Source organism: Lontra canadensis, unplaced genomic scaffold (genome assembly GCF_010015895.1).
Source record: "Lontra canadensis isolate GAN:19392208 unplaced genomic scaffold, GSC_riverotter_1.0 scaffold147, whole genome shotgun sequence".
Taxonomy (NCBI): Eukaryota; Metazoa; Chordata; class Mammalia; order Carnivora; family Mustelidae; genus Lontra; species Lontra canadensis.
Genome location: NW_022631141.1, coordinates 1,156,908 through 1,183,580, shown reverse-complemented (window position 1 = coordinate 1,183,580; position 26,673 = coordinate 1,156,908). Strand labels below are relative to the sequence as shown.

Genomic DNA, 26,673 nt, shown 5'->3' with positions numbered 1-26,673 from the left:
AGCGAGCCTTTCGCTCCGGAGTGTGTGAGTGTTGGCGGTGCCGCGCTGTCCGCGTTCTCTCTTCCCGGTGCGAGCCAGCCGCAGTGTCCACCGGCGAGGAGTGCCCCCGGCAGCGAGCAGGGCGGACGGGCGGAGACCCGGGCGCGGGCTGCGGCCGGGCTGGGCCGCTCTGCCGCGGGCTGGCGGCTCTGCTCCTCCGCTTGCTGCTGTGTCTGGGAGCCGGCTGCCAGCACTGAGGCGTCTCCGGCGGACCGCGACCCCCTGCCCCGGCTCCCCTGGCCGCCCTGCCGGGGAGGGCGGAAGATGCCGGTGAAGAAGAAGAGAAAATCCCCTGGGGTGGCAGCGGCAGTGGCGGAAGACGGAGGCCTCAAGAAGTGTAAAATCTCCAGGTATCGCCTCCCCCCTTCCATCTTCCCTCCTTCGCGGGACGGCGAGAGGAGCAGCAGGCGGGCCGGGGCTCCGGGGCTCGGGCTGCGGAGGCGAGCCCCTGCCGAGAGAGCCGGCTGCTGGGCGCAGGACCCCTCGAGGCTCCGTGCCCGACTGCACCTCGTGCTCGGCGTGTGCGCCCCGGGAGGCGCCGCGGGAGCCGCCTCACCTTTGGCTCTGCGTGCGGGGGAGGGTGGGGAGACGGGACTGCGCGCGGCAGCGGCGCCCTCGCCCCCTGCTCCCTGCGTCCCCGCCCCGACTTCGTCCAGATCTGCAAGTGAGTCCAGGTCCGCGGAAGGGTCACTTCTAGAATCTAGCGTGCGAGGAAGGGAGCGGAGCTTGGGGAAGGTCCACCTGACAGCTGCCGGGGTGGGAAGGAAAGCTCGCTGTGCTGTAAGTGGCCCCGAAATGGAGCCTCTGGAGGGGTCTAAGCCGGGAAATCCCAGCGGGAAGGAAGCCCCTTTCTGGAAGGATAGTGCCTCCCCCTGCGCGCAGTCCTCCGTGCAGAGCTGGAAGGGCCGCGCTCGCGGTTTTGGTTTCTGGCAGTCGAAATGCTGTTCGCTCTCGGCGTCAGTATTAATAAACCCGGGCTTCCTTTGCTCAGTGTCCTCTTGGAGAGGAAAGAAGACGGAGCAGAGCTGTAATTAGAGCTCTCGATCCCACTGTAGCGCGTCACGAGGCACGACGGCAACGTTGTGTGCTGCGCAAAGTCATTGCCGTTTAGGTGTGCGAAGTGGCTCTTTCTGAACCTCACTGGGTGTTTGGGTCTCTGGTTGGCACTTGATGTAACAACGCCAGATGCTGCCATTAAGGCAGGACTGTAGTCAGCGGCCAGGACAGGTCATGACAGCTCTGCTTCCAGAGAGCGGCTTCCAGTCAGCGTGAGGGAGCCGGCTCCCTTCGTCGCGCCTTGCCTTCCTGCCTGACCGGACCGCCGAGGATATTCGGGAGCTGTCAGTGTGACACGATGAGGTTTTCTTGCACATCTAGTAACTCACACTAGAACGTGTCACCGCCACTCCAGCTCATGGTGTTCTCGAACACATGAGTTGCTTATTATTCTAACTGTAGCCATCTTAAGTGCTAACAGAACAGTTATTTAAATGAGGCTCATTACAGTAGCCGAGCAGTCAGTGTTGTTAAAACTCGGTGATACTTTGCTCTGCCAATTTAAGACGTTAAACACGGCAGAGCCTTATTTATGACATTCCTCAGTGCTGGGGTTGTAGCCTTTCTAGTCCCTGTGGTGGTGTAACTCTCTGAGCTCCTTGAAGTTCATTAAGTCCTAAAGGCCATTTATGAACTTGCCAACCTTTAATGATTGGGGGAAGAGAAAGGCTTTGGAATTAAATGGCTTTGGCCCAACTATTTGTACAATTGTTTTCATATTTACAGTTACCTTTGTTTTTAATCTGTGGAATTTAATATACTTTTGGGTCCTAAATCATCTTCTGTCTTTATCTATGTAAGTTTAGCAGATGATAAATAAACAACTGTTAATACGTGATTTTTCTTAAGATATTGATGCATTAAGTATCAAAATATATTTTAGAAGATTTTGCTTTCTAGCTATGTGTATCCTACACAAATGGAATTTCCATACAAGTCAGCAGGAGAACTGCTATGAAGATTAATACTTTCCCAACTACCAGCCTTGCCTGGACACCATTATGTTGACCTTCCACGTGGTCATTTGAAATCTGGGGAAATGACTTTAGCTGATATTCCGGATTTTGATAGTGAGCAAAGTAGCATTTGGGTTTTGTTAGCAAGAAAATTTTACGTATACTCTACTGTTTCAAATTGCAAATACTAAAAAACTCCCGATTTTTTCCTATAATACCAGCTGTAAAAAAAAGTGCTTTGTTTACTTTGCATTGAAGTAGTTCATATTGAACTTAGCTTTTCACTGAAAGTTGAGATTTGATAAAATTCTTAGGCATTTGTGTGTTTTCTAAGCTATTGCAGATCCCAACCCCCTGCTAGACTAATAAGTGGAGAGGAACATTTTTCAAGCAAGAAGTGCCTGGCTTGGTTTTATGAGTATGCAGGTAATGAAATTAATGTAAGAAGATATCAGTCACATGCTTTAACAATTTTTTTGGTTCATTTATTTAACAGATCATTTATTGCAGGCCTGCTTTGTGTTAGTGCGATGTCCTGGGATGAGGGTCAAGACTGAGGATTATGGGTAGACTAAGAATTTGGTGTCATGTCAGGATGATTTTCTTTAGTTATGTAATTTAGTATATATTTAGTGGGAGGAGTGAAACACATTTACTCTTGATACAGTTTGTAAAGAGACGTAATTTTTGGTTTATGTTCGCTAGCTAAAGTAGACTTAATATTCTGGGAAACACAAAGTATGTAATAAAACATTTTATGCTTTATATAGTTCTTTTCTTTTCCATATTGAAAATTTTCTGAACCCAAACTGACATTTTCTGAAACTTTGGGGGAGCCATAGTATAATTTAAGATTCAGATCTGTCATTACACAACACATTTGCCCCTTAACCATTGCTGGTTAGCCCTCTTCAGTGCTTCTAGAAATGTGGTAATACATCAGAAAATAAACAGACTGATACTAATACAGTGTGATAAATGTTGAATTAGGAAGATGTCCTGCAGTAGTTCCGAGGAGGAACATGTCACCCAGCCTTGGGAGTATCAGGGAAGGGCTTCTGGAAGGAGCTAACTGAAGCGAAATCCTTTCAGTGCTAGCAGCTCTGGGCCTGGGGTGGAGCTGTAGCCTGGGGGTGAAATAGCCCCGGAGGAGACGGCCCAGTTAAACACGTGTATGAAAAAGCAACTTGTTTCCCACGTATTACTAATTTTTTTATAAGCATGTGTGAAAACATTTTTTTTCTCGGAATAGTTTTGGTCTGAGGGAGTTAATGGTTTTATCGCTTCTCCCTTTTATTGCTATCATTCTCAGCATTTAACATAAAACAGTGTATTATTAAAACAGTGTATTATATGTATGCTCATATCTTGTGCTGGGGAGGCCTGTGAACTTTCGGTGTAAGTTTAGGCTAACTGTGGAAAGTAAGATTATTGGTGGGGGACAGCAACTTCAGTGTTGAACCAACTGAGGGATCCCCAAAGTATAATTTAAAAATTGTTTAGTAACAGAACTTTTTCTTTCTAGTCCAGAAAAACTGCTATTACTGGCCTCCCAAGACAATGTCTAACCCAAATTAAATGAAGGGAATTCATTTCTTACTGACCTCCATTTAAATGTTGACCTATTATTCAAAATGCCAGTTTTACTGAAATTCACGATACAGAATCAAAAGGCCACTCATCTTATTTCACTTATAAAGAGATACCACAATTTAGTGCTTTTTTTTTTTTTCCTTTCACACTTATTTGTATTTCCTCTCTTGTGACTTTCCTGGGTAGCATAATATTCTAATTAGCTCAACATTTATTTGCGATTCTAGCATTTCTGTAGTAGTCAGCATAATAGTTGCTGTATTTATTTCAAAAATCGAGCCCAATTATATAATGTTTCCTTACGATCATTCTGTTAGGTAAGTGTTATTTCTTTTTATAGATGAGAAAACCAAGGTTTAAATTGAGTAATTTGCCCAAGGTCATACAGTGACAAAAGCCAGGATTCAGAGCTTGGTCATTCTGATTAGAGAGCCTGTGCTTTTAACTACAATCTTATAATTTCCTTTTTAAATATGTACATGGCAACTAATTTTCCTTATACAAAAAAATATTAGTAAATGCACTTGAGGGTAATTTATATTATGTCATTTATTGAATGATTTAGTAAATATTTATTGAGCATTCGCTGTGCGTCAGGCACTGTTAAGTGCCAGGGATGTCGAAGTGAACAAGTTAGACAAGATCCCTGCCCTCAAGGGACTTGCTTTCTAGTGGGAAAGACAGTAAATAGCTAACTAGGCAAAGCAGTTCTAGTTCTTGGAGCATTGTAAAGCTAAAAATATGGCAGGTGTAGGGATAGAAAGTAGAAAGTTTGGATAACTTTCAAGGAGGGTGATTAGGGAAGGCATCTCTGGACATTACTTTGGAAAGAGACCTCACTGACAAGGAAGAACCAGTCTTTTACCAAATAAACAGTCACCATTGTCTTAAATGGGGTTCTCCCTTATTAAAATAGAGACGGCCATTGTGCCTACTGGAAATAATACCTGTACAGCACTTTGTGCAGTACCTGGAAGTAGTCAGAAGCTCTTACTAACACAGTAATAGCATTACAGCATTAGATTTATGGGTTGTAGATTCTGACAGCTCTGTCCCAGGATTAGCAGGATAGCTCCTGTGTAGCTCATGCGGAAGGTGCTGTGTCATCCATGGAGCACAGTTTTTTTTTCCTGAGCGTCTGCTATGGCTGGCGTGGTTTTAGACTGTGCAGATATAGCTGGCAACATTTTATGGTTATAAAAAAAAAGAAAATTGATTTTTTTTTACTTTAAAAAATATTTTACCATTAATTTTGTTAGTATGATATCATAGGTGATGTGTGTTAAGCCTGATGGTTTTGCTCTTTCAAAAGACCTCTCATCTCGAGTAATAATTACATTAGCAAACATTAGCGTACAGGGGTCCTATTACTGAACAAAAGCATGGAAAGTGAAAAAGCACTTTTAAAACCTTACAAAGAACCCCAAATGCAGGATAGAATTGCTAACTTCTAATAAAGTTCTACCTGCTGGTAGAGTGAACTAAATCATTCCTGTAGCTTTGGAAACTTCTTTTTTGCCTGAAAGAGTTAAATTCAGCGGCAGAGTAGATTCATTGGAAGATGTATTTCAGTGAGTAGAACTAACACGGGGCAGTCCAGGAAAAGAACATTGGTACTGGCCTTGTTTTAGCGTTAGATTTGTAGTTATTTGCATTGGTTTGGAAAAGTCACTTAACATTTACAGAAGGGTCTTGTGTATGTCTTATCTATCTCCCTGTAACAAAATTTAATTTGATTCTCATCAAATTAACCACCAACTAGCCCTACAGTTTCTAGGGAGGCTGTCTTTTACAGTAGTTAACTGATACTTCTTGGCGCAACTCTTGAGCTTTTTCTTCTGGTTACTAATGGTGGCAACTTTGAGGGCAGGTCAGTTTTCTTTTTCATAGTAAAAATTTATAATACGTTTTTGTCATGTTAAATTTTTTATCTAATTTTTACTTCCACCAAACCATATGTAAGGATGCATATTATGTTTTTATAGCTTTATTGTATATGTATGCTTTTAAAATTACATAATTAACACATTCTCATAAAAAAATCCTCCAGATACATATTAGGAAGTGAAGGTGTCCTGTAATTACCATCCATGTCACCTTTTAACACCTCACTGCATGGATAAGCGCAGTGCTTATCTAAACCAGAAAATTAAGGGTTTTGGTTTCAGACCATGTTGTAACATCATCTAGGCAGCCTGGATCTCATCTGAAACAGCAGGAATGTATTGGCCCACATACTGGATGGCTCTACTCTTCTGTGAAGACAAAACCACGGTGCTAGCTCCGTGTTGTGAACTAATGAGGGTGACGGACAGCGCCATCAACGAGTAGCCGTGGTCTAGTCCATGAAGAGTAGAGCTGCAGGATTTCTCTAAGTCCTTAAGAAAGGAAGACAGGGGTCTTTGGGGCCACTTTAATATTTCAAGACTATGTTTTCAAAAATCCAATGTGATAACGTATTTCTATCATTTCATAATTATTTTAATTAACTGTTTCCGTCTTAATTCAGATAGGACATTAGTTTCCGATGTACAACATCGTAATCCAACATGTGTATACATTGCAGAATGATCACCATAAGTCTAGTTAGCATCTATCCCCATACGTAGTTGCAAATTTTTTTTTCTTGGCGATGAGAACTTTTAATATCTACTCTGAGCAACTTGCGGTATATTAACCGTAGTTAGTCCTCATGCTGTACATTACATCCCAGGACTGATCCATTTTAGAACTAGAGGTTTGTACCTTTTGAGTACCTTCACCCATTTTTCCCACCCCCCATCCCTGCCTCTGGCAACCACTAATCTGTGCTCTACATTTATGTGTTTGGGTTTTTTTCCTTGTTTGTTTGTAGATTTCACATACAAGTTACATCATATGTTATCCGCCCCCTCTCCCGACTTGTTTCCCTTAGCATAATGCTCTCTGGGTCCGTTCATGTTATCACAGATTTGTTGTAATCTTAGCAAGCTACGAAAGACCATGTAATCACGATCTTTTTGGAATCTGGTAACATAAAGAAATAGGAGAGTTGGTGTACTGATTTATATCTGGTGCTGCTAAGGGAGAAAATTAAGGTCCAAGCGAAGTATCATTAATTTTTGGACAAGTGATAGAAATAAGCTAATTGAGGGATTAAACTTTTGTTTCTCTATTAAGGCGGCATAGTTATTGCTTTGCTGTGTATTTAGATCCAAGATGATAAGGAAAGTAGTATTTTCCTAAGTGATTATTTTCAAAATGTGTGTACGTTTTTATAGTATTAAATTTTATTTGATTGTATTTCAAAAGGTAATAAATGACCTTATGTTTTAGTTAAGAAAACAGGTATTCTCTTTTAACTGTCTTGAATTGTGGGCTGGTCCTGCACATTCTAGTAAAATTTCTTATGGTTCTTTATATTTACGCATTGTCAAAATTTTTCTTCAGAGAAGGCTTTCAGTAATTTTTTTTTTTTAATGGATAGGTTCAAGTTACTATATAAACAAATGACCGATAGTAATACTACTTCATTTTCCCCCTAAATTTCATTTTGTAATGAAAGTTTAAAAAAGTTTAAAGACTCTTTCAAAAATTCTACATTTTAAATTATATAGCAAATATTTATACTTTATCAAAGATCTGTCAAAATTCAAATTTTGTTATTTACAAAAAAAGTTATGTGTATTCATAGATGCCTTTAGTACAATGGCTTATGTTTTATGTTGATATGAAATTATAACAATAAAATATATAAATTATTTTTGTCTTTGAAGGTCCTGATGAAGTTGTAGGGCCAGAAGGAATGGAAAAATTTTGTGAAGACATTGGTGTTGAACCTGAAAATGTATGTTTTATTTCTAAGTAGAATGGAATACAAGTGGGGTATAGAATATTTGTAAATTTCTAAAATTTGGGACACTTTAATCTTCTATCAAGATTTTGTTTCTTCATGTTTAATGCTGTAGATTGTCATTTTTAGTATTTTTAATCAATTCAAGTTGGGCACATGTTCTCTTCTGTGATAACAAATGTCATTTGTAATAGAGAAAGATTCTACCTTGAGAAACTGTTAGAACTTTATACTTTTAAGAAATTGGCCCATCTAAATTTCTTTGGAGTTAATAATTCCAGAGGTCATACTCTTTAATAGTTGAAGGATGGAAATAGTTGTATAAAAATGCTCTCCATGATAAATATAGACATGATTATCTCTGTGCTGACTTTTCCCCTATCCTTTATGTTCTGTTCTTTCCAGATTATTATGTTAGTTTTAGCGTGGAAATTGGAGGCTGAAAGCATGGGATTTTTTACCAAGGAAGAATGGTTAAAGGGGATGACTTCATTACAGTAAGACATTTTTTTAAAAAACAAATTTGATGGCCTATTTGAAGATCTTAATTGATATTTTGTGCTTCATAACTTTTAGAAGTAAGGTTTCACCTTAAAGGAATCAAATTGGTTTGATGTGTAACAATCAGGGATTGACAAAATTTTATATTGTGGTCTTAACAAAATGAACCGTTACCCCATTTTTCATACTCTCTGAGAACCTCAGTACAGTCTTATTAAAATCATTGACTCTTGGTGGGTGAATTAGTGGTTTGTGATCAAAGTTATTTACGCACAGATTGTTTGAGCAGTCAGGGATTTCCTTCTCTCAATACAGAGTTCTGCTGGTCAGGAGTCTGTTCTTGGGGCGGTCCTAAGCTCTGGGGCCTCTTCTCCTCTGCAATTTTATGCCTGATTTTGAAAAGATATTTGAAGATAGAGTTATGTGGCACTTTTATTATTTCTTTCTGCTAAATTAATCTGACAAAAAGATAAGTGAAAAGTTGTGAGGCTTCCCTGTAGCCCCAGCCACGTTCCAGTTACACACTTTCAAATGCTGCCTCAAACTCTCGTGAGGTTTCAGAATTGCTTCTGTATAAAACTCATGTGATTTCAACCTTCCAGAGTAAAGTGTGCTTAGTTTCAAAATCAGTTAGTAATTATGTGTTATTTTTAAATTATGTCATGTTCCTAATATTCATGCAGGATGTTACTAATTACCAACATTCTAAAATAGAGGAAGCATTAATTTACAATACTTTTGAACCAAAAGTTGGGGGTTAATTAGCCATGTGGTTTCCTATTGTGGTTATGCTTTTATTAACAATTTACTCATTATTACTTATTTGCGTGTCCTTAAATTTCAGAATACCTCAGTTATTTTTTTAAGTGTGTCCGTTCAAATGGAACTGAATTTTTATATTTGAATGTTAAGCATTACATGCTTTGTAATTGTCCTTTTTAACCAGTATTAACATGTAGATATTTCTGATATATTTATGTAAAAACCTTTGCTTATATGAGCCAAATTACAGCTTCTAAAATAGAACATAAAATCAACCCTGTCATTTTAATTATTTATACGTGACATAAGATGTCAGACTTGGAGAGGTGAACAAAATGTTTGCCAAGGTTTATGTAGCTGTTTAGTGGCCCAGCTAGGACCTAGAATTTAAATTTCCAGATTACCAGTCTAGCATACTGTACTTCCTATTGCATTATCTTCCTGTATATGTGTTTTGAATGTTTTTGAATCACAGTATTTACAACCAGGCTTGAATCCTGTCATTCATCTAAGGTGTCATAACATACCAAATTCAAATGATGTTGATTCTGAAATTCTTTGGAAATATCTAAACTTCAGTTAGCTTTTTAGAAAAGATAAAATATACAGACAAGTATGCAAAGAATATAACTAATTTTCATATAGTTTTTGTCTGTTTTATTGGAACTTGTATCAGTTGTGACATTGCTTATTGATTGTAAGACATTTTATTTGGCACTATAATTGCTTTTTGTACTACTCCCGCTGAATTTTTTTGTATATTGCTTTTTTGAACATCCCAGCTAATAAGTGTTCATGTACTTTTAAACCAAAACGTTCTTATTGTTTTTGCATAAATTGATGTAATATAAAGAGTCTTTGTATAACAGAAATGTGGAAACACAAATCATTTCTAATAATTAGAATAATTAGCATATGGCTTTCATTACAAGAATAGAAATTGACTTAACCCTGGAACATATTATTTTTTATTCACACATCTTTTCTGTAGGAAGTTCACAAGCTACACAACATAAAGGTAGTTATTGAACATTTAAAATTGACCCTGAGGTCAATAAATGTTTCACTCATTTATTATCCCCTGCCCCTCTGCTTTACTCCATGCTGTAAAGCCTTGTTGCTGCTCAAATTTGGCAAGGGTTGTTGACTGGGAAAATAGTTGTTTTTTTTTTTACCCACAATCTAGATTGCTATGTGAAGTACAGAGCATCTCTTGTCAGTTAGCCAAGTCTTGTTACTCCCTGAATTTTCTTGTAAAAAAACTTGCAAAGACTATAGTAGTATAAAACTGAAAGCAGGAGAAACAAAAGAATCTATAGAAGTCTTAATTTTTGATTTTGTAGTATCCTAGTGTACTTGGTTTTATTTAATACGTATAGTCATAAAATGTAAAACTTCACAGACTTGATTTCCTTTGTAGATTTTTCATAGTCCTAGGATTTGCTTTAACTTGGGCATAGTTATGTGTTGGTCCCTAAATTGGCTTAATGTAGTTTTCAGTTGTTTCAAATTAATTATTTTAACCCTTAGAAAACTTTAATAGGGCTCTGTTGAGGAATAGAAACAGCCTGGTAGCTAAAACCTAGACGTGCTCGAGGATTGTAGACTGTAACAACCGTGATTGATTAAAATCTGTCATTGTGTAGAATACTTCTGTACCTTCATTTATTTTCAGGCTGTTAATTCATACAGACTTTGTGTCTGTAAATTGCCTTTCTGTTTTGTGTGGAAGAACTTGTGGGTGTGAGTTTGTGTAGAAGTAGCCTCCAGTAGCCATTTCCTCGGTATGGGAGGACAGAGTTGCCACTTCCTTCGCAGGGACGTTACTCTCTAGTTGCCATCGTTGTTCAGTAACTGCCCCATTGCCCCTCAGATGGGATTTGATCTGTAGACCCGTACGCTGTGCTCCTGTGCTCTGTCGGGTGCTTTGCTGCTTACCTGTTACCACAGTGACACAGAAGGCTGGTTCTGCCCTCTGCTGAGCATGCTGAGAGGGCAGGGAGGGCCCTGGGATGCTGCCACCCCACGTCCAGGGGAACAAGACCGGCGCTAGAGTGTGGAAGCACAGCCGCTGTGCTGTGCTCAGATTAACTGAGGCCTCGTGAGATGGGAGAGGCTGTACGCAGGGACCCTTTGATGAACGGGGCCTTAAAGCATGGGTAGGATTTTGATGGTGAAGGATATAGGAAATGTTACTGCTGAAGAGAACTCATGAGCAGAGCCTTAGGAAAGGAACGTGTGTGTGTGTGTGTGTGTGTGTGTGTGTGTGTGAAGAAGTCTGGTTGGTTCTAATCCAAAGGTACGTAAAGAAAATCGACAGAATAGGTTTGAATTCCAGATGGCGGGAATAATGTGGACAGAGCCTCAGCCCTATGTTACAGAGCGTGGGAAGTCATCAGAGAGCAGATAGTTTGCAACAGAGCCGTTGTTTTCATGTCTGATGGTCATAGACTCTTGCGAGAGCTTTATGAAATCTGGCCCCGTCCCCATGACGACACACCTGTGCTGCTATCCACAGCGCGGCTCTTCTTCTTCCTCACATCCGTGCCTGCTGGAGTCCAAGGGTGCTCACTGGCCAGAGCGGAGAGCTTTTCTCACATCTGCTAGCTGAGAGAGGGGTTGGAACAAGGGTGAGACACCATGTTGGTGGAGAAGACAGCATAGAACCCTGAAAGGACTGTCCTTGATTACGATCATGAGCAGATGCGGCGGGAGGTAGGCACCTTCCAGGAGTGGCAGCAACTACGCTGCCTGTCCTGCGTGACAGGTTGTCCACCCTCTAGTCTCTGTAGTGAGCTCCGGACTGTGGAGATCCAAGGCAGGATCTGGCTTGACTGGATTTAGGTAAGAAAGGAATGGGCAGCATTTATCTGACTTTTTGGTGAGGATGGAAGAGTGAGGTGGACAGGGTGCTGTGGCGTGTGTGACTGTCATTTATGTAGCATTTGGGGCCCAACTACTAATTGCCATTAGCATTCTTCTGCTGTGCTCTCCATGACAATTTTAAATGCCCCCTCCACATTTCCAAATACCCCCACGGATGTACCGTTTTGGTCAGTAGACCTCATTCAGAGAAAGTTCTAGATAAAGAACTTAGTGAGTAAAATTTTTCTGTTGTCTATCAGTGTCACAGCATGCTTATTTGGGACTTCTCTAAAGAAGAGAATCTCACGTAGATCTAATACGTAAATGGTAATTTCTTCTCATTTTGGAGGTCTTTAAATTAGAAGCAGAAATTTAAAATCCTCCCATTAAAATCAAATATTTAGCAATACTCAGGAAATTAATGTCTAAGTCCTAATGTTGAGATTTAAACTCGTTTCTACTCATTCTAACCAGTCGCCTTGGGGAATGGTATCCTTTGGTGCCAGTGTCCCTAAAATCCGTGGGGTTTTGTTTAGTTGTTATTTATTTTTTTATTTTTTTTTTTTTTTTTATAAATGTTTGTTTTTTTATTTATTTGACAGACAGAGATCACAAGGAGGCAGAGAGGCAGGCAGAGAGAGAGAGAGAGGAGGAAGCAGGCTCGCCACCGAGCAGAGAGCCCGATGTGGGGCTTGATCCCAGGACCCTGGGATCATGACCTGAGCCGAAAGCAGAGGCTTTAACCCACTGAGCCACCCAGGTGCCCCTGTTTAGTTGTTATTTAGAAACTCTCTTGCTTTCTGTGATGTACTAGTGAAGTGTGCTTTTCTTTTTACTTCAAGGGAAACGTTCTTTCTAATCTTTCCAAGTTACAAGGTATGGACATGCTAATCTCCGAGTCTCTCTTGGGCTAGGTTAACTGTGAGAGTTGTAAAGTGTCCGTGACCGCTTGGGTACGCTCCCGGCTTTTCCAGTCCTTCAGTTTCTGTGCTGTGAGTACTGAACACGAAAGTTTGTTCTCTTGTTTCTTTCACTCTTCAAGAAGAAAACATCAGCTATTTGTGTTCTGTGAGATTCTTTCTCTGCTCGAGACTGAGGTAGACGGTGGGAGTGGTGTGAGGTAGTTTGTGCAGAGACTGCAGGGTGCAGGTGATTGTAAGCCACAGGCCTGAGAAGGGGCATCTCTCACGGAGAACTGTCGTGATCACGGAGCTTGTGTATTCCTTACCGCACGGCTGTCTGTTCCTGTTCCTGTCCCGTTAAAATGAGGGGTCAGTGACGTGCCTGAAGCCACAGGGAAACCACAACTTCTGCCGAGGGAGAGGTTGGAATTGCACCTGGTCTCTCGGTTTGACTGGAAGCTTAGCTTTTCACTTTCTGTCTTAAGCTTATTGAGATCATAGCCTAAATGATATCGCTGCTCTGTGTACCTGCGGGATGTAAAGTATTGGGAAAGATTGTGATTTCTTGGATTCCTGTCTCCTTGGTAACTTGTAAGTCACCACTTCTACACTTGATGATTTTGTTGGAACTACAGTTTCCGCTAACCTTTCCCCAGGGAGGGACTTTGAAACTTTTTATAATCAAATAAATACATACATTGTGCCTTTAAAATTTTTTTACTTTGGCTTCTTTTTGGTATTCATACTTCTGTTTAACAAATAATTTTGGAATGCTTTCCTATGCCAGGCCCTGAAGAATGATTTCAAACTCTGGGGGCAGTAGAAGGAACTTCTGAACATAGGGAAGCAGCCTCTGTCATGTTTGCCTTCCTGAGTCTCAAGTGTATTAAGATTCTGAATGAGATTTTGTGAGAAAATGTGAATCACATTACTAAAAAATATGTGAAAAACACTTCTTCAGAAAGCTACAAAGATTGAGAAGATGAGGCCTCTACTTAAGATAGGTGTATGAGGAAGGTAGTACACGTAAGAGGCTCCCTAAAATGTCGTACTCCCGAACATCATCAGCTGATCATTCCGGGGATGCCGAAGACGGCCCAATTGCCAAGCACCATTATAGGAGTGTGTAATCAGAGAATTTGTTTCTTTTGTATATCCCTCTGGTAGAAGTTAACTAAATTTTCGACGCCATTAAAGCTTTATTTTTCATATAATGGAGAATATTTGTGCTGATAAAAGCCACTTAATGAAATTGTATGTTATATGTTTTTAGTAAGTAATAAGAATAAACTTTTCTTGTTTCTGCATGAAATATATTATATACTCATTCGTATATAGGAACTAGGCCCCAGACAAATTGGACAGTTAACTTACCCAGATTTTGATTTCTTTTTCGGGCCATATGGCAGACTAAATGTGCGAAGAAATCATTTATCATGTAAAACACTTAAATGCTGGATAAAATGTAAAAGCATCTTTTAAAGAGCATGCCTGGACTTGACTGTAAATTAAGGAAGATAATTAGAGACCAGAAATAACAAGAGCTGGTAATGCCATAGGGATCTGTGGTGCAGGCATTTACTTTAAAGTTGCCTGCCTATTCCTAGTCACCTGGGGTCTGGCCATTAACCAGTGGTGCATCTAGCAAGTAAGAGACAAAATTGCAAGGCCTGAGTAGGGTGAGAATCTGATCAGAATTCTCAAATTAAGTAATGGATATCACACCTACCCAGTAGATGGAGACACGAATGCGTGGGCTTGCTTCTACATACAGTGAAGGGCTTATCCCCAAGAGAATTCTTGTAAAAAAAAATTCTTCGTCAGGCAGATGAAAGCTGGAATTCATTATTGGTATGACAGGCCAAAAATCTTTACAAATGTCACAGGCAAGTGGTCTTGTGTATAGTGGAAGCCATTCTTCTGTATAGGAAGACATTTTAAGCAGAAGCCTCAATTTCTGCAGAAAAAGGTTCAGTGTTCATTAACTAACAATCAAAAATCACTAAGCATGTTGGGAAACAGATCTTAAACTTCAGAATTAGACTCTTAAACGGTAGTATTTTGAATTGTAATGTCAGCATGAAATATAAATACATTATATTTAAAGAAAGAAAGAATTGTGTCAGATGATCAGATTTCAGATGCGTAATTAAATCTCTGAAAGTGAAAAATACTCGAGATTTAGAACTCCGTGGGCGAATTACAAAGGAGGTGGACGCAGGTGAAATAGGAATTGGTGACCTAGAGTATCTGAGGAAAATAGTTAAGAGGCTGAGGGCCATAGTAGATAAACATTTTTTCACTGTGAGTTTTCTGTACGTTTTAGGTGGAAGTCCTCATTGAGTACATGGTCTGCAGATATCTTCTCCCACTCTGTAGCTTATTTTTTTCATCTTCTTATGAGGACTTAGAGCAAAAGTTTTTAATTTCGATGATTTTCAGTTGATCAGTTTTTCCTTTTGTGAATTGTGCTTTTGGTGTCAAGTCCAAGAATTCTTTCCCTACATCCTGAGAATTTTGTTTTTTTTTCCTGGAAGTGTTTATATTTTTGTATTTTACCTTTAAATTAGTGATGAATTTTGAGTTCATTTCTTTAAAAGATGTGAGATGGGTTTTTGTTTGTTCTTTGCCTACAGAATTCCACTTGCTCCACATTTCCATTTGTTGAAAAAGCTCTTTGTTAAATTGCTTTTGTACCTTTGTCCTTTAGCAGTTGGACATACTTGTGTGTGGGTCTGTCTCTGGGTTCTCTGTTCTTTGGATCTGTGTGTTAACCTGCCACACCACACAGTCTAGGTGACAACTGCTGTATACGAAGTCTGGAACCATGTAACTGATTGATTTCGTTTCTTTCCTTTTTTTTTTTTTTTTTTTTTTTTAAGATTTTATTTATTTGTTTTGGGGCGCCTGGGTGGCTCAGTGGGTTAAAGCCTCTGCCTTCGACTCAGGTCATGATCTCAGGGTCCTGGGATCGAGCCCCACATCAGGCTCTCTCCTCAGCAGGGAGCCTGCTTCCCCCTCTCTCTCTGCCTGCTTGTGATCTCTCTCTCTCTGTCAAATAAATAAATAAAATCTTTAAAAAAAAAAAAGATTTTTTATTTATTTGTTTAGAGAGAGAGCACAAGCAGAGGGAAGGTCAGAGGGAGAGGGACAGAGAGAATCTCAATCAGACTCTGCACTGAGTGCAGAGCTCGACAAGGGGCTCAATCCCAGGACCCTGAGATGATTGATCTTTTTTTCAGAATTGTTTCAGCTCTTCCAATTTCTTTGCTTTTCCTAAAATTTTAGAATGATCTTCCTTTTACCTACAAAAAAATCTTAACTGTGATTTTGGTTAAACTGTGTAAAGAATATGGGGAGAGTTGACATCTGTACTATTTTGGGTCTTCGAATACATGCAAGATAGATATGTCTCTTTTTGGTATTTAATTTCTTTCATCATTTGTGTATAGTTTTCAGCATACATACAAATTCTGTATGTTTTGTTAGAATTACACATAAATGTTTCAGTTTTTATTTTCAGCCACTGTAAACAGCATTGTATTTTTAATTGAGCATCCATATATTCATTACTAATACAGTTGATTTTTGTGTGGTTGTCTTGTATCCTGTGACCTTGCCGAACTTACTGTAAGTTTTTGTGTATGTATGTCATCCTTGAGTTGTCATGTCATATGATTATAACATAAAATAGGGAAACGGAGACCGTTTTCTTTCTTTTCCAGTCTTGTATGTCCTTTATTTCCTTTCCTTGACATATTGCATTGGCTGGCACTTCTACCACTGTGCTGATGAATGTGCCTGGTGAGAGCGGACGTCCCCTCCTGGCTCACCAGCCCAGGGCCTGCATTCAGTCTCTTACTGTGAAGTGTGGCAGCTCTCGGTTGTTGCTCTAAGTCAGGCTGAGGGAGTTCTCCTCTCCGTGTCTTCCTGTGAGTTTTCACATGAATGCATGTGAAATATTTTAAATACCCTCTGTGCATTAAACGTCTAATCATGCAGCTTTTCTTTTTTTAGACTGTTAATGTGATTATATTTTGGTTTTTGAATATTGAGTCCATTTGCATACCTGGAGTGAATCCCACGTGGTTGTGGTATATAATCGTTTTTATATACTGCTGAATTCTTTTTGTTAATATTTCATTAAGGATTCATGAGAGATACTGGTCTATTATTGTCTTTTTCTTATCTATTTCTTGGGGTATAATTGACATAACATTGTTCATTTCGGGTGTATTACATAATGTAGTTAGTATTTGTGTATGTTGGGAAATGATCACAGTAAGTCTAATTAACATCCATCTTCATACATAGTTAAAATTTTTTTCTTGTGATTTTTCTTTTTTTTTTTTTTTATACTGCCTGTAACTGGTTTGGATGTCAAGGTAAATCTGGCTTTATAAAAGGAATTGGAGAGTTTTTCCTTATATTTTTTGGAAGGTATAGCATAGAATTGGCCTTCAGAGATTGGTACCATTTTCCATTGAAACTGCCTGAATCTACAGATTTCTTTTTTAGAAGTTTTGAAATTTTGAATTTGTTTTTTAGTGGTTAAAGGGCCACTCAAATTACTATTTATTTCAAATCATTTTATCAGATTATTTATTTTGTGTTGTTAATGTGTTACATTCAGAACTGGTCCATTTCGTCTAAGTGGCCAAATTTATATGCTTTTGATATCTACAGGTCTATAATGGCACCTTTTGTTTCATTCCTGACGGTGGTGATTTTTGTATTTTTTTTTCTTTGTCATTCTTGCTAGAGACTTGTCCTTTTCATTGACTCTTTTCTGAAGAATCTGCTCTTTGTTTCATTGATTTTTCTCTTTTCTATTTTCAATCTTACTGATTTCTGCTCTTAATTTACTTTCTCCTTCTTGCTTTAAGTTTATTTTGCTCTTCTTTTTCTAGATTCTGAAGATAGGAGCTCAGATTATGGATTGAGATTTGTTTCCTCTTTTCTAATTGCATTTAGTTGTGTGAATTTCCCCCTCAGTAGTGCTTTTTGTCTCGGGAAACTTGACTTGTGTTCCTGTGTGCATGCAGTTCAGTGTAGTTTTTGGTTTCCACCGAGACTTGCTCTCACCCATGGATTATTCAGGAGTCTGTTTAGTGTCTAAGTGTTTGGAGATTTTGTTGTTATCTTCCGCTGGTTCTAGTTTGGTTTCATTGTAGTCAGAGAACATACCCTGTGTGATTTCAGTTCTTTTGTATTTGTCAGGGTTTTCTTAATGGCTCAGACTGTGGTGCCTCTTGGTTTATGTTGTGTGGATGCTTGAAAAGAACACGTATTTTTTTGTCATTCAGTGTCATGTTCAAATAGTGTCCATTAGATCTTGTTGGTTGATGGTGTTGAATCCTTTGTTTGCCAGTGTTGTGTCTAGTTCTATCCATTGTTCGCAGAGGAGTGTTGAAATTTCTAACAGTAATTGTATATTTGTTTATTTCTCCTTTTCTAGAAGTTTTTGCTTCACATATTTTGCAGTTCTTTTGCTTGGTGCACACACATTTGTTACATCTTCTTGGTGGATCGACTTTTTTTTTTGTTTTGCTTTTTTTTAAGATTTTACTTATTTATTTGACAGAGAGGCAGCACAAGCAGGGGGAGCAGCAGGCAGAGGGAGAAGAAGAAGCAGGCTCCCCACTGAGCAAGGAGCCCTACGGTGGGGCTCAATCCCAGAACTCTGGGATCATGACCTGAGCCGAAGGCCGATACTTAACCCACTAGGCCACGCAGGCACCTCTGGATCGACCTTTATTGTAATGTTCCTCTCTGTTCTGATCATTTTCTCTGCTCTGAAATCTACATTAGCTGATAATAATAAAGCTGCCCTTCCTTTCTTAATGTTTCTATGATGTGTCACTTTTCATTCTTTTACTTTCAATCTGCCTGTATTATATTTGAAATCTTTTTCTTCTAGATAGCATATCCTTGGGTCATTTTGGTTTTGTGGGTCTTTTTGATCCACTCTTTCAACCTCTGTCTTCTGATTGATACATGTAGACCACTTACTTACATTTGATAAAATTGTTGATACCTTAAGCTTTAAGTCTGCCTGTATTTTGCAGTTCAGAAATTTCCATTTGGTTCTTTTTTATGTTAGATTTCCTTTCTTGGACTTTCTGTTTCTTCGCTGAGACTTTCTATCTTTTCATTTGTTTTATTTTGTCCATAATTGCTTCTTGAAGCAGTTTCAAAATGGCTCCTTTAAAAATCTGCATCAGATCATTTTAAACATTTCTTGCCATTTCAGTATTTGCCCATATTGGCTCTCTTTTTACATTCTGCTTGACATCTTGGTTGTTGGTATGACAAGTGCTTTTTTTACTGGAACCTGAAAATACTGAGGATTATGTTATGAAACTCCGGATCTTATTTAAACCTTCTATTTTAGCTACCTTTCCCTAGCACCACCTCAGAAGGAGGAGGGAATTCCTCATTGCTGTTGGCAGCCCCCACGAGGCCTCCACTGACGCTGCCCCCAGGCACTGCTCCTTACTACTTGCTGGAGTGGAAGTTCATGCTTTTTTGTGGCTTCCACGGATGGTGTGGGAGGTGAGAGGCCCCCCTGCGTGCTAGTGACGGTGGACTGTTGAGGACCTCCTCCAGGCTCTGCTGATGCGGGTGTGCACGGAGCCAGTTTTTTCTGTGGTGGTTGAATAAAGAAGAGTGTTTTTCTAAAAGTTTTCTTTCTTCCTCGGCTGTTTGATTTTTGTGGGAGGGAGAGCAGGTTTTGTTGTTTTGTTTTTGTTTTTGTTTTTGTCTACTCCACTGACATTCTGGTTTGCTGACTCCTTCATCTCCAGGTCTGGGATAGGTAGGGCAAAAGAAAACCCAGGAAACGCACCACCGTGTTGTTCCTCAGAGTGTCTCAGATGCTTCCAGTTGTATAGCTAACGTCCAGGGCTTTTAGTTGAATTAGCAGGAGACATAGGGAGAAACTACATTTACTTCGTCTTCCTGAAAGCAGAAGTTATTTGTCTAATTTAAAAAAAAAAAAGAAAGCAAACCATCTGTCCCCCTCCATCCCACACTAGTAAAGTGTCACTTTTCTCTGCTCCCTTTTAGAACCGAGTTCTTTGGCAGCATTTTTCTATACAGTTGACCCTTGAACAGTGGGGAGAATTTTTATTGAAACCTGGAAATTTTGAGTATTATGTTCTAAAACTCTGGATCTTACATAAACATTTTGTTTTAGCTAGTTGCCTCTGACACCACCTTGGCAGAACTTGGAGGGAAGTCCTCATCCCTGTTAGCAGGCGTGGGAGTTCCTGCACAGAGACACATCCGTGTAACTTCTGACTTCATTGAAACTTCAGTGACCAACAGCCTTCTGGCTGTTGGAAGTTGATTGGAAGCCTCAGCCATAACATAAGCAGTCAAATAGCACACACTTTTTGCGTTAAAGGTGTTACATACTATATTCTTGCAATAAAGTAAACTAGAGGAGTAGAGAAAAGAATGTGTCCTTAAATAGATTCCACGTGTAAGTGGACCCGCACAGTTCAGAAATCTGTTGTTTGAGGGTCACCTTTACTTATTTTCTCCAGCCCCTTCCTCTCAGTCTCTCTTAAACCTAGTAAGCCTCCCACCCTTCCAGTCCTCTGGAACCATCTTGTTGAGGCACCATTTACAAGTGGGTAAAGTAGTAGTATCCATCAGAACTGTGGCCGAAGCTAAAATTGTACTTAGAGGAAAGTCTGTAGCCTTAATTGTACTTTAAAAGAGAAAGAAGCCTTCAATCTAGAACCAGTCTAATTTAAGAAGTTAGAGAAAGGATCAACCTGAAGAAAAAGATGAAAGATGTATAGACATTAGTAAGAAAGCAAAGCTGCAATTTAGAAAATTAGGAAGTTCTGGCAAGATGATTAAGAAAAACAAAAAAGCAAAAATAAATAGTAATGCATATTAGAAAATGTTATAAATTTAGTCATATGTAAATAAAATTATATGTGAAATTTGTCAATGATCAGTTGATTCAAAAAGAAGTAGAAAATCTGAATGATCCTATAACCATTAAAAACGGTGATTGAGTTGTTAAAAATTCCTTCAGTGAAAAGACCCAGGTGGTTTTTCAGCTGATTTTGGATAAATGCTAAGTCTAGTATTCAGTACACTTTTTCAGAAAACAAAAAAAAGGGGCGTGGGGGGGTAATAATTGTCATTTAGGTTTTCTGGGGCTTCTGCTATGAGCTTGTTATCAAAATTAGTTGAGTGTGAAAGAGTGAAATTGACAAGCCCGTCTGTTTTATGAACGTAGCCAAAACATCTAGCAATGTATGAAATAGGTAAATTACCCAGTTTGGCTTATTCCAGGAATGCAAGGTTTAATCAACATTACAAATGTATCCAAAATATTTACACGTTAATATAATTATGAGTCACATGTCACACTGTCAATTTAGAATAGTGAAGGTCTTTGTTAAATCTGAGAATGCTAGGTGTCTGCTACATGATGAGTACTAACACTCAGTTTTGAGTGGGAGACTGTGGGTCACAGTAGAAGGCACACTGATTCAATGGAAGGGAGTCCGATCTGTCAGCCACGGCAAAATGTGAGTTAGGTGTCGGTGAGTGGTATTTTGTGAAACTTGGTGGGAACACCTTGCAGGTAGAGGCAGTACTGTGAGTTAGAGCACAGCTGTGGCACCTGGGCGGGGTTGGTGAGCTAGAGCTCGAGCTCCACAGCGATGAGATGCGTTGTACGCCATTCGTGAAAGGCGGCCTCTGCGTTGCTTCTTGCTCAGCCATGGAGCATGTCTCAGCCCAGTGAGTCAGGACGCCAGTGAAGGTCTTTGAACATTCCGTTGGCCTTTTTATGTTTCATGTCTGATCTTTAGAAATAACATGGAAACTTGTTTGCACTCTTCTGCCTACGTACCTTATTTGAGGTCAGGTGCTGCCACTATTTACTTTGATTTTTGTCACTAAAAATGAAGGAATCTGAAGCACTAATATAATGTGTTAATTTTCTCTGTGTTATATTCCTAAACTTTTAAAACCACTCATGGCTGATCTCTTTTCACCAAGCTGGTGCGTGAGAACTTTCCAGTGAAAAATGTGACAGAGGCCAGATTCATTTCCTTTGTTCTGCCATCTTTTGAACCTCACAAGTGGTGAAAGCACGTTTTAATACACCTCTTCTTAAGAGAGACTTGTGATTTTACTGAAGTTTTTGATTGAGTTGTATTTTTTTAAAGGAAAGTCATTGAACTGAACTTTCACTGATTGTCACGTTTTCTCGTTTTTTCCTTTTTGTTTTTTTTTATTCCACTGGTACATACAGGGCAACAAGTTTGTTAGTAATTCTACATTTGTGAATCAGAATTTTAAACGTAGGTTAATTTCATAAATGCGCTCACTTTTCTCTTAATGCATTTCTTCAAACCCCCTAAAGATACTTTTATTTAATTTTCTGGATTATGTAATGTATTTGGCTTTTTTAATTTAAGGTGTGACTGCACAGAAAAGTTACAGAACAAATTTGACTTTTTGCGCTCACAGTTGAATGATATTTCTTCGTTTAAGAATATCTACAGATATGCCTTTGATTTTGCAAGGGTAGGTGGAATTTCCATGTTTTGTAATTTTAACATTTTTTTAATCTTGAAACCACACTCAGGAGAGTTTTTCCTTATGTTTTAGGATAAAGATCAGAGAAGCCTTGATATTGATACCGCAAAGTCTATGCTAGCTCTTCTGCTTGGAAGGACATGGCCATTGTTCTCAGTATTTTACCAGTACCTGGAGGTATGTATGTTCTTTATTTTTTTGAAAATATTAACCTAATGAATATTAAATTGTAATTTTTATTTTAAAGCTTAATCTGATTGAAAATACACTTTTGATGGAGGAAAAACAGATTTTTAAATACTGTGCTTTTAAAAAAATCTGCTTAAGTAGTAAAAAGTTTCCATTAAAGTGTGTACATATACGTTGTCATTTTTAGACACAAGTTCATGTTCATTAATACAGTCTGTACATGAGATAATTGTATTCCAGTCCTGCATCCCTCTCATAAAAAAAGTAACCTTCAAGAAATACATTTTAGCAAAAATGTGCTTTGTGCAGAATTGGTTTCTTGGGCTTTTGGCAGAAGAGATTTGATGCTGGTATACAAATATCAAGCTTCTAAATCGGGTTTTTTTTTTTTTAAGATTTTATTTATTTATTTGTCAGAGATAGAGCGCACAAGCATGGGGAGCGGCAGGCTGAGGGAGAAGCAGACTCCATGCTGAGCAAGGAGCCTGATGCTGCTGGTCTTGATCCCAGGATCCTGGGATCATGACATGAGTGGAAGGCAGATGCTTAACCAACTCAGCCACCCGGGCAATCCCATCAGGTTTCTTTAATATAAGATCTTAGGCTGAAATCTACATAAGGGAACTGCTTGTAGTAATAATAAAACTTTATTTTTCACTTAGGTTCAATCCAAATAATTAGAATTAAAATATTTTATGTTCACAAATATGAGAATGGCTGTAATCCTGTACTTCAGTGTACTGATGAGTGAGTGATGTACGCTGAGTTTATGGAGAAAATTTTCTTTTAGAAGGTTTAACATAGCACGCATTGCCAGCAGTGGTTCTGAGAATACTTTTCTTCTTTCCATTGCTTTCTTTGGTTTTCTATGTGTTTTTGTGTCTTCAACTTTAGGGTTTTTCAGTATGGCTTGCTCACCATTTCTTGAGTACAGATGCTTTTTGTTTTTGTTTTGATTTTTCATAAAGCTGATTATCATAGCAAATTCCTCAGAATAATTTTGTTTAAAGCTTCTGACAAGAAGCAATGATACGGGGTGTCTGGGTGGCTCAGTTGGTTAAGCTTTTCCCTTTGGCTCATGTCATGGTCCCAGGGTTCTGGGATTGAGTCCTGCATCCAGCTCCTTGCACAGTGGGGAGCCTACCTCTCCCTCTGCCTCTGCTTCTTCCCTGCTTATGCTCTCTCTCTGACAACTAAATAAATAAAATCTTCAGTACTCGTTATGCAGAGGGTGTTCGGCCTGCAATGCTTCTTTAGTTCTTTGTAACACTGTTTTGAGTTACGTCTTATCCCCCTTCAGCAAATGAAGAAGTGGGCTCTGTCGTTAAATAATGCTCCCAGGGTCACCCAAGTAAGTGGAGAAGTGGGGTTAGAACCGAAGCCAGTACTCTTTGCACTGCCTGCAAAGATGCCAACTTCAACATGCGTCTGAACAGTGAACCTCAGTGAAGACGGGTGTTGTGGGAGGCAGCAGGAGGGGCGCAGTGGCTGTCGATCTTGAGCTCAGTGTGGTTCCAAAGTATGTTCCTAAGCAGACTCGCTTACTCGATGCTCCTGTTATTTCTCTAAAATGAAGGAAAGATAAAGGAAAACGTCACTTGGGTCATGTTAACATGTAAATGTCTCTGAGATTTGTCTTAGAAGCACGCATAATTTAAAAAGGAATAAATGTTTTAAGAAAAAGACCAAATCACAAAAAATGTTATAACTAGATTTATCAAAGTCAGTTCCTAATAAATAATGCTTGTTCTGTATTCAAAATATTTGCATCATTTTCTACAGCAATCAAAGTATCGTGTTATGAACAAAGATCAGTGGTACAACGTATTAGAATTCAGCAGAACTGTCCATGCCGATCTTAGTAACTATGATGAAGATGGTGCTTGTAAGTATGTTTTCCTACAAAAATAAAATTCTTACAGCCTTAGATGAGAATATACATTTGTGTAGCATTGCTATAAAGGATTTAGATTTTCTAGCAGTAACTTTTATTACTTAATCATACAGAAAGTGTGGGGAAGGCAGGTGTAGAATGTAGACCAAGAGCTTCGACTGAGCAGTGTATTACAAGCAGGGGCGCCTGGGCAGCCCAGTCAGTCAAAGTGTCCGACTCTTTGATTTCAGCTCAGGTCATGATCTTGGCCTCTGTGTTCAGTGGGGAGTCTGCTTGAGATTCTCTCCCTCTCCCGTAACCCTTCCCCCTCCACTTGCTCTTGCTCTGTCTTATGCTTGCTCTCTCTCAAATAAAATCTCTTAAAAAGAAACACAGTTTTTCACTCATTCAAGTTATCAATATTCTTCAGTGGAAAGGACAGCATGTCTCAACTTGTAACTGTCAATGCCTTAGCAGATGTGTGAAGTAATGATCAGTTAGGTAGGCCGTGTTCTCTGTGACAGTGCAAGATGTCTTCCGTTTCCACCTCCAGTTCGGTTGCGCGCGTTGTGTTACTGTTGGGAAGTTGTGTGGTGAGACACATTCCTATAAACATCAATTGAGATGTGGACTTACTTAGAGAAGGGGCAACTTTATTTCTCAGTGCACACGCACGCATGTGCGTGTGTGTAGTGACCTCTCCCTACAGAATGTGTAGCAATAATATTTTTAGAGACCGTACCTTAGCAGCAGTAAGCCGGCGGCCCAAGGACTATCTGTGGCCTGCAGATGTGCATATTGTGTGTGTGTTTGAGGCAACCTTTAAGTTAAGAGTTTTTGCATAAAAACAAAGCTTCCAGATTTGTTTGAAAAATCAGAAAATCTGACAAAACTGTACCTGGAATTAGTGAGTGAAGCCGAGTGGTAGCCCGTGTTAGACTCGCTTCCCGCTTTGCTGGCCCGCAGCTTATGCCAACAGACAGCTTGCTTTTCAGCGGCCGTATCTAGCCGGGCTTGCCTGCTGCTGGTCTTAGAGTAGAGAAGTGTGTCTGTGAAATCAGAAAAAGAGAGACCACCAGAACGTTGTGTGTTTTGAGGAAAATAGAGCTAGCAATTTTTTTTTTTCTGGCAGTGAGTTTTCCTCTATTTAAAAAAAGAGATAACAGTGAGGTCATTTGATCTGCCTACCTGGCTTCTGTCAGGAAATGCGTTTGTACCCCCCCCTCCGCCTTATACAAATGTCTTCGTAGAGTCGTTCTTAGGCCAGCTGTTGATTAGACACCTGCTGCATGTTTAGACTCATACTTGGGCCTGTTACCGGCCACCCCTTCACCAAGCTTACACATTTCATAGTGAGGGAACCTGGAAATACTATGTTAAACACTTCCAGTGTTCCTTAGTAACTAAATAGCAGGATGCTATGAACACGTAGAGAAAGGGAGAGGTGAATCTTGACTTAGTTATTGGAGAGTTCTTCGAACACCGGAACCTTGCAAAGAAAGTTGCAGCAAATACCCATGGTGGGAAGTCCCTTCTGTCTGGAAAGAAAAGACTGGGGAAGCAAGCTCTGGGGAGTCCAGCAGCAGAATGGGGAGCAGAACCCCCGCAGCGGCAGAGGGTCCATCCTCAACACTGGCACAGGGCTTGTGGACAGGGTGTCCTGTAGTTGGAGGGATAAGTTCACTCAATTCTAACAAGAATTGCTTCTTTATTTCTAGGGCCTGTTCTTCTCGATGAATTTGTTGAGTGGCAAAAAATCCGTCAAACATCATAGCAAGAACTAATGTGAAGAAAATGCAAACCTTTTGGCATCCATGTGTACACAGGCTAACAAGACGAGGAAAAAATCCAAAGGGTGCATTTTCATTCATATGAAAGACTTCTCATAGTACTTTTTTTTCCTTTTTTTTAAAGGAAGTTTTCTTGTTACATGTGATGGGCATTGAGCCACACCTCTTCTGAGACTGAATATTGAAGCTTTTGTTTTGAGTTATGTTTATAACATTTATTTCAGAACAATAAAGATTCAGATTTGTGACAAAGGCCTTAAAGTGAAGATCTCCCTTGAGTGTCAGAGTGGTATTTATTTTTGTACATTTTAATTCTCGAATTTCAGAGGATGTTTCTCACCATGAATTTGGAATTTTAAAGATTTTGAACAGTCTTGATATTTGGCAACGTAGTCCACTGATGGTACGGCTCATTAGGATCAGCTGTGAGCAGTTAGGAAGAATATTGGCCTTGGCTTCTGGGATAATGATGTTCTGATACAGCTGATACAAAACATGTCTGGAATTGGGAGTTCCCCAGCTCTCAGCTCTGGTTTTCTGTGAAACCAGCCATGGTCTTATGCACATGCTTTATCTGAAAAGTTGAGACTTGGAATGATTTTGTCCCAGTATCTTGCTTTCCTAACTGTTAAATAGTGTCATCAATAAGCGTTCATCAGCATTGCATGTATGTTCTTAGTCTGACTTTCAAGTTTCTGCATTGTGTCAATTACAGAGCTCCATTTCTGTTGAGAGAGCAAGG

At 39.5% G+C, this 26,673-nt stretch overlaps 1 protein-coding gene across 4 annotated transcripts; it reads left to right on the top strand.

Annotated features, from left to right (window-relative positions):
- On the top strand, positions 1 to 26,197 carry DCUN1D5 (defective in cullin neddylation 1 domain containing 5). 4 transcript variants are annotated; one of them, XM_032844056.1, is made up of 8 exons: positions 2 to 389; positions 2,386 to 2,477; positions 7,400 to 7,470; positions 7,882 to 7,973; positions 21,959 to 22,067; positions 22,152 to 22,256; positions 24,051 to 24,153; positions 25,860 to 26,197. In XM_032844056.1, exons 1-8 carry the CDS (start codon positions 304 to 306, stop codon positions 25,913 to 25,915), a joined length of 714 nt encoding a protein of 237 aa, XP_032699947.1. In that variant the 5' UTR covers positions 2 to 303; the 3' UTR covers positions 25,916 to 26,197. The 4 variants fall into 4 exon arrangements, with proteins under 4 accessions (XP_032699949.1, XP_032699947.1, XP_032699948.1 ...); XM_032844057.1 differs by lacking the exon at positions 2,386 to 2,477 and having other exon boundaries at positions 4 to 389; XM_032844058.1 differs by lacking the exons at positions 2,386 to 2,477; positions 7,400 to 7,470; positions 7,882 to 7,973 and having other exon boundaries at positions 1 to 389.
- Positions 26,198 to 26,673: the final 476 nt, after the last annotated feature.